The 19174-nt window shown below is 56.0% G+C and overlaps 2 protein-coding genes across 3 annotated transcripts in view; both read right to left on the bottom strand.

Annotated features, from left to right (window-relative positions):
- AHCYL2 (adenosylhomocysteinase like 2) overlaps window positions 1–5195 on the bottom strand; it is a 48406-nt gene extending 43211 nt beyond the window's left edge. For both annotated transcript variants that reach the window (XM_048938603.1, XM_048938612.1), the window contains exon 1: window positions 4800–5195. In XM_048938603.1, the coding sequence (XP_048794560.1) occupies window positions 4800–5153 (354 nt within the window). In that variant the 5' untranslated portion in view covers window positions 5154–5195. The remainder of the gene's footprint in view (window positions 1–4799) is intronic.
- A 1161-nt stretch (window positions 5196–6356) lies between these two features.
- Window positions 6357–16476, bottom strand: SMO (smoothened, frizzled class receptor). Its single transcript, XM_048938594.1, is given in 16 exon segments — window positions 6357–7582; window positions 8343–8477; window positions 8617–8765; window positions 9323–9508; window positions 9640–9674; window positions 9676–9749; window positions 9924–10016; window positions 10093–10159; window positions 10161–10217; window positions 10310–10529; window positions 11042–11181; window positions 11184–11222; window positions 11303–11455; window positions 11458–11514; window positions 12432–12637; window positions 16173–16476. Coding segments are annotated over 16 exon segments (2457 nt in total). The 3' UTR covers window positions 6357–7040.
- Between the last annotated feature and the right edge of the window lie 2698 nt (window positions 16477–19174).

Genomic DNA, 19174 nt, shown 5'->3' with positions numbered 1-19174 from the left:
CGCTGCTTCATTTCAGAACAGAAAGCCCAAACCTGTTGGCAAGCACCTTAATTTTGGCATGCCACGAGCCAAGACGAAGCGGAGTTACCTTGCAGCAGCAGCAACACACGACGTCGTCCTCAGGGTGTGTTTCCAGGCTTATCTCTGCTTATCTCACACTATTCCAATGCTCTGTTTGCAAAACGCTGTTTGTCCCAGGCAGGGAAAGAGCACAGTGTCACCAGGTCAGCAGCAGAGTCCCTGCAAATGTCACCACGTCACGGAGCCACGTGCTGCCCCGAGCTGCTCTCCGTTTCACTCACTACACCCGTGCCCATTTCTACAGCAATGAAAAGCATTTCCGTGTGCGTGCCGACTCCACTCATGCACTTTTTCCAAAAACAATGTAATAAAGGATGGCCAAAAGTTGTCTTTGTACTGCGGGAAAGCTCTCAGTTGGGGGAAAAAAGCAGGATAGCAACCTGACAGAGTGGATTTTTGCAAAATAAGTAATACAGCTTCTGAGCATTCTTTATGCACTGCGTTTCCTAAGCATCCTCGTTTTCCTCCCCAGAACACACCCAGGAACAAAATTGCTTTCTGAAGGCATCCAGCACACAGCAGAAGCACTGCAGCAATTCAGTGCTTCAAGGCTGTCAGCAGAAGGGGTCAGTTGAGAAATGCCCTCAAATACAGCTATATATTGCTAATTTTTGACCTCATGCTTTTTGTGCTCCCTGCAGAATCACCGCCTCACATTCCTCAGCCTCATTTTCCTGCTCGCTGCCTTCTCCCATTTCAGTGCATGGGTTGACCTGGCAGCCCACGCTGATTTCTACTGGATTCAGCTAACAGAACAGGAGAAAAAAGAAGGAATTAACTCAATTATGGCTGAAAGTGAAGCGTTTCAGCGGGATTATCACTAAGCAAAGCAGACATTTCCATGCCCTGCGCCACTGTAACTCTGTACAGCCTTTGGAGTGACTTTCTTCCTTCAGTCACGTTATTCCCAGCACTGCCCGCAACTTCCATCCCTGTTACTCAACCAAAATTCGGATTCTGGCTCCTTCCAGGCAGCCAGAAGCACAGCATCTCCTGAAATCAGACTCCACCAGGAGATGGGCCCAGGGGTGTTGTGTGCAATAAAAGCACATGGCCCCCAGCAATGAGATTTAACGAAGCAGCGTTCATCCAGCCGTGCTCATTAGGAGAATGCAGCCTCGGGGGAACACTTAACAGCCTGGCAGAAGTGGAAGAACTTGGAAAGCAGAGAGCAGCGCTCAAGGAACGCAGAATGGAGTGCAGGACTCCCACAAAATCCCTCCACTCCATCACACAGAATTCACACACATTCATGAGGTATGTTCCAAAAGTATCACAGAAACACGGCGTGGAATGGTTGGGTTGGAAGGGACATTAGAGATCATGGAGACACAGAATGGTTGGGTTGGAAGGATCATAAGGATCACAGAGCCATGGAAGGTTGGGATGGAAGGGTCCTTAAAGATCACAGAGCCATGGAAGGTTGGGTTGGAAGGGTCCTCAAAGATCACAGAGCCATGGGATGGTTGGGTTGGAAGGGTCCTTAAAGATCACAGAGCCATGGGATGGTTGGGTTGGAAGGGTCCTTAAAGATCACAGAGCCATGGAAGGTTGGGTTGGAAGGGTCCTTAAAGATCACAGAGCCATGGAAGGTTGGGATGGAAGGGTCCTTAAAGATCACAGAGCCATGGGATGGTTGGGTTGGAAGGGTCCTTAAAGATCACAGAGCCATGGAAGGTTGGGATGGAAGGGTCCTCAAAGATCACAGAGCCATGGGATGGTTGGGTTGGAAGGGTCCTTAAAGATCACAGAGCCATGGAAGGTTGGGATGGAAGGGTCCTTAAAGATCACAGAGCCATGGGATGGTTGGGTTGGAAGGGTCCTTAAAGATCACAGAGCCATGGGAAGGTTGGGTTGGAAGGGTCCTTAAAGATCACAGAGCCATGGGATGGTTGGGTTGGAAGGGTCCTTAAAGATCACAGAGCCATGGGATGGTTGGGTTGGAATGGTCCTTAAGGACCCAAGAGCCACAGAACAGATGGATTAGAAGGGTCCTTAAAGATCACAGAGCCATAGAATGGTTGAGTTGGAAGGGTCCTTAAAGAACATAGAGCCATGGCAGGTTGGGATGGAGGGATCATAAAGACTGATGGAAGAGCACATGCTAACAACTGGCTGAGAGTTGGGCAGAGAGGAACCTGATGAGCTCCAACAAGGGTGAGTGCAGAGTCCCACACCTGGGGAGGAACAATTGCACACACCAGGACAGTTAGGGGCTGAGATGCTGGAAAGAAGCTCTCCAAAGAAGGACTTGGTGGCTTTGAGCCAGACGTGTGTCCTGTGGCCACAAAGACCCATGGAGTCTCCTTCTCTGAAGATACTCAAAACCCACCTGGACACATCCCTGCTACAGGGAACCTGCTCTATCAGGGGTTGGATTGGAGAATCTCCAGATCTCCCTTCCAACCACTACAGTCCCGGGATTCTGTAAGAGCACAGCCACCAGCTCCACCACTTTTGGACTCCTCGACTTGGGACGCAATAAGAGATCACACAAAACACAGCGACCGCTCACCTGGCAAACTCAGCGAGCAAGCATGCTGCCACCCAACCACGGTGCAAGCACAAACCCGGGCCAGCAAGCAGCCAACGTGACTCAGGGCCCTGACTCACACCTGCAGGTGTAAGTTCAGCCGTGGCTGTTACTCACCCAAAAGCTCAGCCTGCAGCATGAGCAGAGAACGACGGCCCCAAACACAGCTCTGGTCTGGACTGGTTCTGTTCTCCTTATGTGCTGCTATGAGATTTTAAGTCAGTTTGCTTAACAGCACAGAGGGAAAAACAAGTACAGGAATGAAATGAGGGAGAAAGGTTTTGGCAGCCTTGGAGAGAGTTGCTGATTGCCTCTCTAAAGCCACCGGGTCTTCTGTTCTGTGTTCATCTGTTTTTCAAAGCATTTGGGAGAACTTCTCCTGTTTCCACAAAGTAGAGCGTATGGAACTATTTTAGCACTAATTATGAGCAAACTTCAGAAAAGGATGTGGGAAATGGAATAATTCTGGAGATGTCCATACATCAGTGAATGTCTGAAAGCAAATGCATGGAGATTTGGCAAGATTCAATGCAAGATCCCAACGTTTCTGGGTCAGCAGATGGGAAAATAGTCTAGAAAAGCCAGACTCGTGCTTTGTGTGTGAAGTAATCCGGCTGTGGAGCCCAATGCCCTGAGTGAGCACTGTTGGGAATTAACACACTAAATGGGCATCCCAGGGGACAGCAGAGCTTGAGACAAGGCAAAACCTTCCAACTCAACCATCCTACAGCCCCCAAGTGTCCTACAGACAACCCAAGTGTCCTACAGTCCTAAAGGACCCTTCCAACCCAACCGTTCTATGATCTTCAAGGACTCTTCCAACCCCAAGTGTTCTACAGTCCTAGAGGACCTTTCTGATCCAACCATTCTTTGGTTCTACCATCTTCAAGGACCCTTCCAACCCAACCAAGCCATCCTATGGTTCTGTGATCTTGAAAGATCCTTCCAATCCAACCATCCCATAGTCCTATGACCTTTTAAGTCCTTCCCAACCCAACCACTCCTATTTTTACAATGAGTGGCCTCCCCTTTGACGTGAAAGCATTGAGACGCACTGAGTTGAACACAGAAGGGCAAAATTCTGCCAATCAGGACCTTCTGCAGCAATCACCGTGACACAAACTCGCTCCCAATCCCGGCACAGCTGAAGATCTAATGAGATAAAAGTTCGCCAACCCACATTCTAACGAGATAAGCCACTAATTACCCCGTCCAAAGGGTGGAAGGAGAACACAGTGAGTCTGAATGGACACAGAGACAACTCACATAGGTGTGCACATACCTGTAGGTATGGAGACACACACGTGCAAACAACGTACACACCTACAGGCTGCGCACACAGCAGTACAGCTGGACACACGCCTGGCACAGCCACACACCACGTCATATCTCCCATATTACCTGCTCCTGTACTCAGGGCGTTTCCGTGTCCCCAAGATAACAGTGGAGACGGGAAGCCAACCTGATGGGCACACCTACAGGGCAGTGTTCTCATCAAGGCTCACCTCATGCCCCCAGGCACAGGTATAGATGCAGGTAGAGGGGATGGAAGGGTCACCAAGCACTGCCAAGCTATCTGTTTGGAGGGGAGGGTCTGGGGAGACGGGGGGAGGGGGGTTAAGAACCATAACGTTGTCCACTTGGGGGAGTGATCCTGTCAGCAAGCATCACCACTGTGCCGGATTGAGGGGGGTTACCCAATGTCCCCAACACAGTCCTACTTTTGTCGGGGGCCTCCCCTGCCCCCCCAGCTTCAGTTACAGGAGATTCAACTCCAGTGCCCAATAACCACAACCACGAGGGGAGGACAAGCCCCTGCCTCCAGGTACCAGCTTGGCTTCACTTTGGAGTTTCACCCCACATCCCCAAACACAGAGACAGTCGCACCTTTGGGGGGGGGAGGGAGGGAGGGTCACTCCCTGTTTGTGGGGATCACTGCACCTCAGTTTGTGGAGGTCACTGTGTTCCCCAAGCACAGCCACAATGCCTATCTGGGGGGAGGGGGGGGGGGGTAAGGAACCCCACATATACAAATACCACTTATTTTGGGTCATGCAGGGGGGGGAAGAGGGGGCGATAACCCCAGTCCCCAGGCACCACCACAGCTCCAGTTTGGGAGGGCACAACCCAGGTCCCCAAATACAGGGACAGCCCCACGATCCCCCCCTCCCCTTCCTCCCCATACCTTCTTAACGGTGCGGGGCGCTTCACTAACGGTGCCGTCGGGGCTGACGAGAGCTTCGGCCGCCGCTCCGCCGTCCGCCGCCGCCGCCGCCGCCGCCGCCCCCCCCACGCCGACCCCCCCATCGCGATGCCGGTGCTGTGGGTGGTGGGGATCGCTTCGCTTCATGGCCGAGGCCTGAGGCACCTTCACCGCACCCGGCGGTGGCCTCTCGGCCGCCGTGACCGCTTCCCTCTCCGTTCCGGAACACGGAACCCCAGGGGAGGGATGAGGAACGGTCGTCGCTTCGCAGCCCTTCTCCATGGGACCGCTCAGCTCCTTCAGCTCCACCGCGGGGGCCGCCACCTGCACCGACATCGCCGCCGCCGTCCGCCGCCTCCGCCTCCCTCAGAGCTTCGAGGCCCGCCCCGCCCCGGGGCACGCTGGGAGTCGTAGTCCTCCCGCCCCCCTCCCCGCCCGACCTATGGGGGCGGGGGAACTACGACTCCCAGCGGCCTCCGCGCCGCTTGGCCGCCGCGCTACTCTCGGAGGGAACTACAGCTCCCAGCAGCCCCCGCGCGGCTCCGCACCGCCCTCACGCCCACCCCCTTCGCGCGGGGGGTGCTGGGAGATGTAGTGCGGCGGTGTTGGGGCGCGGAATGGCGGCGACGATGGACGGGAGCAGAAGTGTTAGGGAGCGTCCCAAAAGGGGATGCGGAGATGGGGAACAGCACTCATACGCAGGGTTGGGGTTGTCCCAACTGGACGCGATCCGTGCGTGTCCCTTCCCTCGGGATATTCATCTCAATCTCTTCTTGCCAGCGAAGGGAAACCTCACGGATTGATTAACCCGTGCCGCGTTAATTGGGCGCTGCTCCGTCGCGTCGGGGAGTCGAGCCGCGCTCCCCTGCTGAGCAAACGGGCCGTGCCGCAGCTCTCCGGCGATACGGTGCGACGTCAGCGCCAGCGGAGCGCTGCCGGAGGTGTTATCTCGGCAAACAGCCGCTATCAGATAGGGAGGGAGCGGCTGATGAAATGCGGTGGGCATTGAGGTGGAGCAGTTCCGCCCAAATTTAAGAGAGAAGCCGGACTTTGGACAACCAAGCACGCCTTGGGCACGGCGGAACGTGGGGAGCTGAGCTCCATCCGTGAATGTGGACCTTGTGCCCCCAGGACCCCCCGACGAGCGGCTTTGGGGACGTTCAGATCCACAGTGCCATCTGCTGGCAAAGGGTCCCCCCTCCTCCCGGCTCCCCACAACAGCGCCCCAAGATCTCCTCCAAGCATCCCAAAACATCCCCACTGGGTTCCGAAGCGACTCCCATCACTGCTTCTGGTTCCTTCCCCATTCTCACCCCGATTTGCACAGGGGCAGCACTGAGGAGTTCCCATGAAAGCCAACCCCGACCCCGAGCACTTTTAGGAGCTTCGTCGGTGTTTCCCCACCCTCAACATCTTCCCACAGAACCCAGGGCAGCCGCCAGCAATGGAAATTTGACAAATTTAATACTGATACAGGAGGGTTTCTGCTTTACACAGCAAAAATCAACCCGTGGAGGTCGCCGGGGGGGGGGGGGGGGGGGGAGGGGGGAGGGAGAAAGCCGTGAGCCTACCGGGATTTAATAAACACTCAAAAGACATTTACAGGACTAAGGGGGAGATATAAAGCACCAGCAAGGACAGGTGTCCTCCTACGTCAGGGCTCGGATACAATTTGTTCCTTTTTCTTTAAAAAAAAACAGTTTAAAAAAAAGGCTTTGCTCAGGGGGTTGGTGCACCCAAGACGGCAAAGGGGATCTGGAAGGAAGGCACTTTGGGATCCCTGCAGCAGAGCCCGAAAAATGGGGATGCTGCTGCACCCCGTGCAGGGCCGCCACGTCTCGGTGTATTACAAAGAATACAAAAATAATTGTTTAAAAACCCTACTGGCACCGTAAAAGTGTTGGGAAGCTCTACGTACCATCTAGCCGTGGGGCGGCAGAGCAGTCCACGTGTGGGGATTGAAATCAACACCTTAACCTGCCTACCACCATTGGGGGTGTGAGGGAGTGTCCCCCTCACCCCTAAATCCTGGCAGAGCCTTCGAGGGGTGCTGCTCCAACCAGTTTCTCTTCTCCCATCCTCAAATCCCGCTGGTGGGTTGGGATGAGCATCAAATCCATCCGGACGACGCTGGGCTTGACCCTGGTGTTGGTTGGGCTCCAGCGTTCCCTTGGGGCTACCTGGATGCCGGTGGGCTCCGCTGTCCCCAGCATCGTGCAGGGCTCAGAAATCTGAGTCGGCATCCAGCAGCTCCGCGTTCACCAGGTTGGTCCGGGAATGGATGGGAGCCAAGCCGGCGCGTCTGCCCCGAGTCCTCGTCACCCCACTGCCACTAGGAAGGGGCTCAGGGGGCCATCGAGGGCCCCCATTTTGCTGCCAGTGCCCGACGCTGGGACCGGGGCTCTCCTCATCCTCTGGAGAGCCACTCTCGGGGCAGAAGGGATTGGTGATGAGGTGGGGGATGTGGGCTCGACGCCGGCCATCCCACAGCCCCCCAGCACCGTTGGGGAGGCCCGGGAGGACAGCAGGGATGAAGGTGTCCCCTCTACACCGGGGGATGGCCACCAAGCAGGGCTGCTGGGGCAGCCGGGGCAGGTGAGGCACGGAGCTGGGGGCCCGGGGGGCCACAGAGAGCCCGGCGCGGCGCTCAGGGCACACCTCCTCCTTTTTCTTCTTCCTCCGCTTCTTCTTACGGCTGCGCTTCTGCAGCTCTGGGGAGACGTCGGCCTCCACCACCCAGAGGTTGCTCCGCTCCTCCGGTGGCACTGTGGGACACAGGGATGGTAAGAGTGGCCACAGCTCAGCCCACAAAGTCCCAGAATCATAAGGGCTGGATGGGACATCTGGATATCATCCAGTGCAACCCATCACGTTCCCTAGAGCAGGCAGCCTTCCACTGGACTCTCTGCAGCAATTCCCTGTCTGGCACAAACTGGGGAGCCCAGAACTGGACCCAGTGCTCCACCTGTGGTCTTCCTAGGGCAGTGCAGCGTCCTTCTTGGACACTGCTGACTCACGGTCAACTATTGGTCAACTGCTGGTCAACCACTGGTCAACCTGTCATCAATTTAGAGTTAAAGTAGTATAGTTAGGTTGTGGTTGGACTTGATGATCTTTAAGGTGTTTTCCAACCTGAGCAATTCTGTGATTCTATGATTCTAATTGCTGGTCAACCACTGGTCAACTTGTCATCAATTGCTGGTCAACCACTGGTCAACCTGTGGTCAACTGCTTGTCAACCACTGGTCAACCTGTTGTCAACTGCTCGTCAACCACTGGTCAACCTGTAGTCAACTGCTCGTCAACCACCGGTCAACCTGTTCTCAACTGCTGGTTATCTACTGGTCAACCACTGGTCAACCATGACCACCAGGTCCTTCTCCTCAGAGCTCCTTTCCAGCAGCTCAGCCCCTAGTCTGTACTGATGTGTTCTTCACCAGGTGCAGGAGCTACACCTGCACTCAGTGAACCTCATGAGGTTCTTCTCCACCCAACTGTTCCCCATTCACGTTCCCAGGGACTTGCCAGGTGTTGCCACTGGTGTAACAGAGACGTCCTGGGGCAGGATGGCCCCTCTCCTGGCCACCATCTTGGTGACGTGCTGAGCCCACGCAGAGGACACATCAGCTGATGGCTCATTGATGTCAAACGCCAAACCAGCTGCCAAGACAAAGGGGAAGATCCATCAAAAAGGTGGGGGAGAAATCCACCCTGAAGGCGGGGACAAAGAGGGAGATCCATCCCAAAGGTGGAGACAACAGGGAGAAGTGGCCCCATCCCTCCCTATCACCACACATACCCACGGGACCGTCGTGCGAGACGGTGTGCATACTGAAGGACAGCTCTCGGCCCGGGTCACGCAGCAGCTCCTTACGCTTGGAGAAGGCTTTGGCAATCATCTTGCTCTTCTTGATCCTCTTGGGCTGGTCGTCGCTCTGCCCTGTCAGCCTGGGGACAAGGTGGGGACATGGGGTGGCCCACGGCACAGGATACGCACAGCCCTGGGGACTGTCCCTGTCTGGAAGGGGTGAACCAGGGGCTGGGGACTGTGCCTGATGGGTGTCCTGTGGGGGGTGAAGGTGTCCCACAACCACAACACACCACCCCATTCCCCACCCTGCTGTGACTCCACAGTTTGTTGACTCAATGGACAAAAGTCAGGGGGGAACCTCCAGCATCTCAAGATGTTGGACGTCATCCCAATATCTGAAGATGTTGGAGAGGGCATAGAGCAGTGGTGACACATAATGGGATATTGTCCTGCAACCAGTACATATACTGTAGGACATGCCACCCCATAACCTATCCTCAAAACCTACTGTGACCCCACAACTCCTTGACCCCATGGCCAAAAGACTAAAGACGACCTCCAACATCTTCAGATGTTGGATGGGGCACGTGGAGTCGTGCTGATATCCCCACGGGAAGCTGGATGAGGCACAGAGCTGGGGTGATATCCCCATGGGGCACTGGGTGGCAGCTGGGGTGACATCCCAGGATCCCACCTGCACCAAGTGCGCTTCCAGATGAGCAGGGTGGCCTTGGTCCAGACCCAGGTGCTCATGGAGATGCCGGTGCCAAACATGGCAAAGAGGTTGATCTTCTCCACCAGCAGGCTTGGACGGTTCTTGATCTCACACTCTGGGATGGGTTTGTTGGTCTGCGTGGCGATGGTCACGTTGGCCTCGCACCTGCGTAGACAGACATGAGTGAAGGGGACACCCAGCACCCTCAGCAGGGGATGCAGTTCCCTCTTGGGGGATGCATGGTTCAAAACAAGTCACTTAACGCATCCCCTGCTCACTGTCCCTGTTCCACTCACAGGACATATTCCCGAAAGCTTCGCTCCCACTCTGCCCTGGTTGAAGAAGTCGTAGAAGTGGCAGCCAAAAGTGATGAAGACGAAGCCAAAGGCCAAGAACCCGAAGATGCCTGAAAGAGAAGTCGTACGTTCCTGGCTGAGTCGAGCTCCAGCGATACCATCAACAACGCAGCTTTGCCTCTTGGTGCCAAGACGTGGGACAGGGATGTCTGCATCCAAGGGACAAACACCCCAAATTCCCACCCCAACTCCCACAGAAGTGGTGCTCCTGGGGCTGCCCTCACCCAGACGCAGCATGGTCTCGTTGATCTTGCTGGCAGCCTTCTCGCTCAGCAGCCCAGGGTGGTTGCTCTTGATGGAGAAGAGCGTCATAACCCCTGCGGTGTAGGGACATATTGGTCAGGGGTGAGGATACCTGCAGTGCCTCCATCCCCACAGTGCACCCACACCTACCCCGGATGAGGAAATAGCCCCCGACGATGAGGATGAGCCCGATGGGTGCCAGGACGAAGCCAGCGCGGGTAGCGATAGTTCTTGTAACCCACAAAGCAGATACCGCTGACAGAGTCACCATCCACCTGGTGATTGGGGATGTCACCTGGCTGCGTTCACCTGAGCAAGCAGGGATCGGGGGGAAGGGGAGGGGAAGGTGGGCTTGCAGCCCCATTACCTGTGCCACAGCCAGGATGGCCACGGTGAGCACAAAAGGGATGGACCAGGTGATGAGGTGGAAGTAGGAGGTCTTGCCCAGCAGCGGCTGGTAGGTGGTGCCCAGCGCCTTGAAGGACGTGTGCCAGGCGTAGGTCAGCATGACAAACCAGATGACACCCGACATCAGCGAGTAGTAGACGATGACAAAGATGATGACGCAGGAGAGCGTCTCGTTGGAGCTATAGGGAGCAAGACAGGGGTGCCATTGGCCACTGGGAGGGGGCAGGGGGGCCCTCCTGCCCTACAAGTGGAGCATCCCCATGTTCCAAGAGCCCTACCGTTCCTCAGAGCACGGAGGACCTTACTTGCTTCTGGGGACACCTCTTGCTTTGAAGCCCCACGAACTCTCCCTGTTCCTGGAAACACTTCTTGCCTGGAGCCTCAGGACTCTCCTGCAGACACCTCTAGTCCCATTGGTGGAAAAACCTTCCTAGCTCCTGAGAACAACTCCAGCCCCAAAACCCCCAAGGCCCCTCCTGGGGACATCTCTGACCCAGAGACTCCAAGAACCATCTTAGATCCTGGGGACAACTCTCATCCCCAAGCCCCAAAAATGTCCCTTGGTCCTGGGGACATCTCTTGCCCTGGAACCCCAAGAACCCCCCCTAAGCCCAGGGGAGACCTCTTGATCTAAAACCCTAAGAACCCTCCCAAGGACACCGCCTGGGTAGGGGATGATGGTGACACATACGTGGGCTCCCCCAGCCTCATGGTGCCGTCGGCACGGCACACGATCTCATCTCGGGCACCGTCCATGAACTGCGCCAGCCAGCCGATGCTGCCCACAAAGAAGCAGGCGTTGACGTAGAAGAGGATGACGGCGGGAGGTAGGGGTAGCGGTTGGAGTTCCTCCAGTCGGCAACGAAGGTGGCCTAAAGTGGGACAGGGACGTTGGTGACCGCTCTCCTTTTGGGCCCAGCCGTGTGTGGTGTCTGCCAGCAGCACGGCTCACCAGGGTGAAGAAGGTGCAGAAGATGGTGACGGAGCTGAAGGCGGCGATGTAGACGTGCATCTCACGGTGCTCCGTCTCCGTGAACAGAGGGTTCTGGCACTGGATTCCGCAGCCCTCCACATCCTCATACCAGCTCTTGGGGTTGTCCGCTGCGCAACCAGCGGCGCCTCGCACTGCCCTGAGCTGTTGAACTTGATGTTCTGCACCTCGTTCTGCAGGGAGAGGGGAAGTCAGGGGAGAAAAGGGGAAAGGAAGGAGATGAGGAGGGGAGAGGAGAGGGAGGGAGAAGAGGGGAAGGGGAAGGGGAATAGGAAGGGGAAGGGGAAGGAGAAGGAGAAGGAGGAGGAGGAGGAGGAGGAGAAGGAGGAGAAGGAAGAGGAGGAGGAAGAGGAGGAAAAGGAGAAGGAGAAGAGGAGGAGGAGGAGGAGGAGGAGGAAGAGGAGGAGAGGAGGAGGAGGAGGAGGAGGAGGAGAAGGAGAAGGAGAAGGAGAAGGAGAAGGAGAAGGAGAAGGAGAAGGAGGAAGGAGGAGAAGGAGAAGGAGAAGGAGAAGGAGAAGGAGAAGGAGAAGGAGAAGGAGAAGGAGAAGGAGAAGGAGAAGGAGAAGGAGGAAGGAGAAGGAGAAGGAGAAGGAGAAGGAGAAGGAGAAGGAGAAGGAGGGAAGAGGGGGAAGAATGAGTGAGGAAGAAGTGGAGAAGGAGAAGGAAAAAAGATTGAGTAGGTAGAGAGAAGAAAGAAAAAGGGTGAGGAGAAGGAAAGAGAGGAAGAAGAAAGAGCAGTAGGAAAAGGAGGAAATGGAAAAAGAGAGGCAAGAGGAAGAGGAGAGGAAGAAGGGAGAAGGAAGAGGAGAAAAGGAAAGAAATAAGGAGGGAGAAGTGAAAGAAAGAGACAGGAGGAAGAGAAAGGGAAGAAGAGGAAATAAAGAAGAGGAGGAGGAAGAGGAGAAGGTGGAGCTCCAATGACAAACCAGCAGGATGAACAGTGGTCTCATGGTGAGGTTGGGGACAGCCAGATTCTACCCACCCCTGGGGATGCAAAGGCATAGCAGCAGGATGCTGGCACCCACCGTGTCCCCACCACGTCCCCAGGTGTGCCCCGTGTCCCCAGTATGTCCCCAAAGCGTCTCCATACCGGGCAGCCCTCAGGGAAGCGGTCAGGAGTGCACTTGAGGAAGTCGGGCCAGCCGCGCTCGCGCTCCACGATGGTGCAGGGTGCACGTGTGGCCTGGCACAGGGTCTGACTGGGCAGCTCCACCTGACCATCCTCACATTTGGGCATGTAGACGGCGCACAGCAGCGGCTGGATCACGTCCCAGCAGCGCGGTGCATTGCGCAGCCCTGTGGGGGGGATGGTGGGGACATGGGGCATCCGTGGGTGCCGTGCCCGTCCTTGTGACCCTGCTGTGCTCCCCTATATTGCTGCCCCATATTGCACCCAGCCCTCCATCACCTCCCCCATCACCTCCCATACACCCCCATTACACCCACCGCTCGCGTATCTCCCATTCTCACTGCACTCCCCTTTATGCCCCCCACCTTGCTCACATCCCCGACACCGCTCTGTTTCATCCATTCCTCCTCTAAGCAACAGCTCACTGCATTATTACCCCACGCTGGACTGCAGCAGCAGTTTCCTGTGCTATCACCCCCAAACCCCCTCCTTACACCTCTATATCTCAACTCCCCCTACTACTCTCCTCCCCCTCCCCAATTACTCCCACAGCCCCATAACCCTCCATACTCCATATTACTCCCCTCCATAACCTCCTCTCTCACACCCCATCATCTCCCATTACACCACACCTACCATACCCCCATACCCATCACCTCCACCTCCTAATATCCCCTTATACCCCTCATTATCCCATAATGACCACAGCAGCAGCTTCCTTTGCTATCACCCCCCCTTCCTTATACCCCCATGCCCTCCTTACACCCCTCTGTTACCCCCATACTCCCCCATATAACCCCATACTTCCCATGACCAGCCCAAGTTCCCCATTACCCCATGCATATTACCCCCCAAGCCCCTCTAATATCCCCACACCCCCTCTTTGTACCCCTACACTCCCCCATTATCCCCACATTTCCCTTTCTGCCCTCATATCCCTCTCCACAACCCCCACACCCATTACACCCCCTATTGCCCCTTTAACACTCGTAACACCCCTTTTATCACTGTACTCCCCATTATTGCCACAGCCCCTTACACCTCCAGACCCCCCCACCCTTCATTACACCCATAGCTTACCATCACTTCCAAACTTTCCTTACAGCCCCATACACCTCTATTGTCCCCATATCCCCCACATCCTTCCATTAACTTCCCCATAGTTCCCACTGTCTCCATACCCCTCTACTGTCCCCATACTCCCCCTTATCCCATATCTCCCCTCATCCTCCATACTGCTCTATTACCCCATAGCCCCCCCATTACCTCCGTAGATTCCTTTATGCCTGTACCCCCCCATCACCCTCACAGACCACCCTTATATCCCTAACCCCTCTAATATCCTCATATCCCACTCAATACCCCCACAGCCCCTAATACCTCCATGCCCCCTACAACCCACCCCATCACCCCATATCCAGCCACAGCAGCAGCTTGCTGTGCTGTGACCCCCAGTACCCCCACAGCCCCCCATCACCCCATTATCCCATCACCCCATTATCCCATATCCCACACTGGATCACAGCAGCAGCTTGCCATGTTGTGACACTCATTACCCATGTTACCAACAGCCCCCCTTCACCCCACAGCCCCCCATCACCCATTACCCCTATAGCCTTGTACTGGACCACAGCAGCAGCTCACTATGCTGTGATCCCCCAGTATCTCTCACCATCCCATTATCCCCCACCACCCCACCAACCCCCTGGTCCCATACCAGACCACAGCAGCAGTGGCCAAGCAGTGACCCCATTACCTCCATCATCCCATCACCTCACTACCCCCCACCACCCCATTACCTCCACTACTCCATCACTTCCATCGCCCCATTATGCCCATTACCTCTACCTCCCCATCACCCCACCATCCCATTACTCAACACCCCATCACCCCCCACCACCTCATCACCCCCCATCATCACTACCACCCCATTATCCCCCCATCACCCCATTACTTTCACCACCCCATTACCCCCATCACCCCATTACCTCCCCCACTCCATCATCCCATTACCCCCCCATCATCCCCATCACCTCTGCTGCCCCATTACCCTCCACCGCCCCATTACCCCTCACCATCCCATCACCTCATCACCCCCATCATCACCACCACCCCATCACCCCATACCGCCCCATTACTTTCACCACCCCATTACCCCCATGAACCCATTACTTTCACCACCCCATTACCCCCATGAACCCATTACTTTCACCACCCCATCATCCCATTACCCCCCAATCATCCCCATCACCTCCACCACCCCATTACCTCCACCACCCCATCATCCCATTACTCCCCAATGACCCGTATCACCTCCATCACCCCATTACTCCCCCCCACCCCATCACCCCCTCCACCTCCCCACCCCATTACCCCCATCACCCTATTACTTTCACCACCCCCATCTCCTCCCCATTATGCCAGATCATCCCATAACCCCCCACCACCCAACCCCCCACTACTCCCACCAAGACATCATCCCCTAGCATAACTACCACCCTATTACCCCCATAACCCCATTACCTCCCCCACTCCATCGTTCCATTATCCCAAATCACCCCCATCACCTCCACCACCCCATTACGCCCCATCACCCCATTACCCCCCAATCATCCCCATCACTTCCCAACACCCCATCACCTCCCACCACTCCATCACCCCTCACCATCCTATCACCCCATCACCCCCCATCATCCCCATCACCTCCACCACCCCATCATCCCATTACCCCCCAATCATCCCCATTACCCCCCACCACCCCATTACCTTCACCACCCCACCACCCCATTACCCCCAATCATGCCCATCACCCCCACCACCCCATCTCCCCTCACCATCCTATCACCCCATCACCCCCCATCATCCCCATTACCTCCGTCACCCCATCATCCCATTACCCCCCAATCATCCCATTACCCCCCCACCACCCCATTACCCCCACCACCCCATTACCTCCACCACTCCATCACCCCATTACCCCCAATCATCCCTATCACCTCCATCACCCCATTAATCCCCATCATCCCCATCACCTCCCACCACCCCATCACCCCTCACCATCCTATCACCCCATCACCCGCCATCATCCCCACCACCTCCACCACCCCATCACCCCATCATCCCATTACCCCCCAATCATCCCTATCACCTCCATCACCCCATTACTCCCCATCATCCCCATCACCTCCACCACCCCATCATCCCATTACCCCCTAATCATCCCCATCACCCCCATCACCCCATTACCTCCATCACCCCATCATCCCATTACCCCCCAGTCATCCCCATTACCTCTCCACCACCCCATTACCCCCATCACCCCATTACCTCCACCATCCCATCATCCCATTACCCCCCAATCAACCCCATCACCCCCACCAGGCCATTACCTCCATCACCCCATCATCCCCATCATCCCCACCACCCCATTACCTCCACCACCCCATCATCCCATTACCCCCCAATCATCCCCATCACCCCCATCACCCCATTACCTCCACCACCCCAGCATCCCATTACCCCCCAATCATCCCCATCACCTCCATAACCCCATTACCCCCCATCACCCCTTTACCCCCACCCCATCACCTCCACCACCCCATTACCCCCCATCATCCCATAACCCCCCACCACCCGACTGCCCCCCATCCCCCCACCACCCTTCCACCGCCCCACCCCCATCCATCCCCCCCCTCCCCATACCGGACCACAGCAGCAGTTTTCCGTGCGCCTCCTCCTGCGATCCCGAGTCTGCAGCCAGCAGCGTGGATGTTTGCGCGTAGGGCAGCGCGGAGCCCAGGCAAGAGCCGAAGCGCAACCGCTCGCAGGCCGCGGGCCGCCGGCAGCGCTCGGGAGGAGCGGCCGAAGCGTTGAGCGGCGCCGCGGGGCAGCGGCGGGGACCGAGCGCCAGGCCCAGCGCCAGCGCCCACAGCCAGCACGGGCCGCCCCCGCCCCACGGCCCGCACGGAGCCCCCGAGCCCGGCGGAGCGGCCCCGGGGCCCGCCATGGCCCGGCCTGTGGGGGGGGGGGGGGGTGGGAGGGGGGGAGAGTTGGGGTGGGACGGGGCGGGAAGGGAAGGGAGGAGAGAAGCGGGAGAGGGAGGGAGGAGGGGAGTTGGGGAGGAGGGAAAGTTTTGCGAAGGGAAAGTTGGGGTCGGGAGGAGGGAAGTTGGGTGTGGGAGGGGAGAAACAAGAAGTGGGTTCTGTGAGGAGAAAAAGTTCTGTTGGTGTGGGGAAAGTGGGTTTTGTGAAGGGAAGGTTGGGTTTGGGAGGGAGAAAAGTTTGGTTCGTGAAGGAAAAGCGGGTTTTGTGAGGGAGAAAGTTGGTTTTGCGAGGGCAGAATTGGGCTTGGGGGAGAGAAGCGGGTTTTGTGAGGGGAGAAAGTTGATTTTGTGAGGGGGGAAAGTGGGTTTGAGAGGGGGAAAAGTGGCTTTTGTGAGGGGAAAGTGGGGTTTGGGAGGAGAAGAGCTCAGTTTATGAAGGGAAAGTGGGTTTTGTGAGGGAGAAAGTTGGGATTGTGAGAGGAAAATTGGGTTTGGGAAGGGAGAAAGTGGGTTTTGTGAGGGGAAAATCAGGTTTGGGAGGAGAAAAGTGGCTTTTGTGGGGGTGAAGCTGGGGTTTGCGAGGAGAAAAAGTTGGTTTTGGGAGAGGAAAGTTGGTTTTGTGAGGATAAATGGCGAGATTTGGGGAGGGAAAGTGGGGTTGTGAGGAGGAGAAGTGTGTTTTAGGAAGGGAAGAGCTGGGTTTATGAGGGAGAAGTCCGGTTTTGAGGAGGAAAAGTGGGTTTTGTTGGGGGAAAAAGCGTTTTCTTGAGAGGGAAAGGGAGTTTTGTGAGAGAAAACTTGGGTTTGTTGGGAGAAAACTTTTTCTTGTGAGGGGAAAGTTGGGTTTGGGAGGGGAAAAGGTGAGTCGTAGGGAGGGCAAAGTCAGGTTTTGGAGAGGAAAAAGAGATTTGGGGAGAGGAAGATGAGGTTTAGTGAGGGAAAAGTTGGGTTTTGTGAGGGAAAAGTGAAGTTTGGGGCGGGAAACTTGGTTGTGTGAGGAGGAAAAGGGAGTTTTGTGAGGGGAAAAGGTGGGGTTGTGAGGAAAAAGCAGCTTAGGAGTGGGTTTGTGAGGAGGAAAAGTGAGTTTGGTTGGAGGCCTGTGAGCAGTGTTGTCCCCCAGGGGTCGGTGCTGGGTCCTTGTTCAGCATCTTCATCAGTGACCTTGATGAGGGGATGGCGGCCACCCTCAGCAAGTTTGTGATGATACGAAGCTGGGAGGATTGGCTGAAGGCCGTGCTGCCATTCAGCGAGAGCTGGACAGGCTGAGAGCTGGGCAGCAAGAAACCGGATGAGGTTCAGCAAAAGCAAGTGTGGAGTCTTGCATCTGGGGAGGAATAATGGCATGCAGCGGTACAGGATGGGGGATGAGCTGCTGGAGGGGAGCTCTGCACAGAGGGACCTGGGTGTCCTGGTGGACGACAGGTTGCCATGAGCCAGCAGTGTGCCCTTGTGGCCAAGAGGGCCAATGGCATCCTGGGGTGCATTGCAAAGAGCGTGGCCAGCAGGTCGAGGGAGGTGATCCTCCCCCTGCGTAGAGGAAATGGGCCTGGGGGTATTGGTTGATGCTCGGCTGAACATGAGCCAACAGTGTGCCCAGGTGGCCAAGAAGGCCAATGGCATCCTGGCTTGCATCAGAAACAGCATTGCAAGCAGGAGCAGAGAGGTGATTGTTCCCCTATATTCAGCACTAGTGAGGCCGCACCTCGAGTACTGTGTCCAGTTTTGGGCCCCTCACTGCAAGAAAGGCATTGAGGCCCTGGAACGTGTTCAAAGGAGGGCAGCAAAGCTGGTGAGGGGTCTGGAACACAGGGCTGATGAGGAGAGGATGAAGGAGCTGGGAATGTTCAGCCTGGAGAAGAGGAGGCTCAGGGGGGTCCTCATTGCTCTCTATAACTTCCTGAAGGGAGGTTGTGGTGAGCTGGGGGTCGGCCTCTTCTCTCGTGTCATTAGTGATAGGAGCAGAGGGAATGGCTTCAAGCTACAGCAGGGGAGATTCAGGCTGGACATGAGGAAGTATTACTGTTCAGAAAGGGTGGTCAGGCACTGGAATGGATGCCCAGGGAGGTGGTGGAGTCACCGAGCCTGGGGGTGTTCAAGGAAAGGCTGGATGTTGTGTTGAGGGACATGGTTTAGTGGGAGCTGTTGGGAATAGGTGAACGGTTGGACTGGGTGAGCTTTTAGGTCTTTTCCAACCTTGGTGATTCTATGATTCTATGATTCTACTCTGCCCTGGTGAGGCCTCACCTGGAGCACTGCGTCCAGTTCTGGGCTCCCCAGTACAAAACAGACAGGGATCTCTTGGGAAGAGTCCAGCGGAGGGCCACCAAGATGGTGAGGGGCCTGGAGCATCTCTGCTATGAGGAAAGGCTGAGTGAACTGGGTCTGTTCAGCCTGGAGAAAAGAAGACTGAGAGGGGACCTGATCCAGGTCTATCAGTATCTACGGTGTGGGGGGAAAAAAAGTCAGGCTTTAGGGGGGAAGTTGCCTTTTTGGGGAGGAAATGTTCATTTTTGGGAGGGAGGGTTGGTTTTTGAGGGTGCAAGTTGCTTTTTGGGGAAGGGAAGTTGGTTTTCTGGGGAAAGGGAGAAGTTCTGGCAAGGAAAGCTGTTTCTTTAGGGAGGAAAGTTGAATTTTGAGGCGAAAAAAGTGGAGTTTGGGGGAA

This window comes from Lagopus muta, chromosome 1 (assembly GCF_023343835.1).
Source record: "Lagopus muta isolate bLagMut1 chromosome 1, bLagMut1 primary, whole genome shotgun sequence".
NCBI lineage: Eukaryota > Metazoa > Chordata > Aves > Galliformes > Phasianidae > Lagopus > Lagopus muta.
The sequence above is the reverse complement of the archived record's forward strand: the minus strand, read 5'-3'. Positions and strand labels throughout refer to the sequence as shown.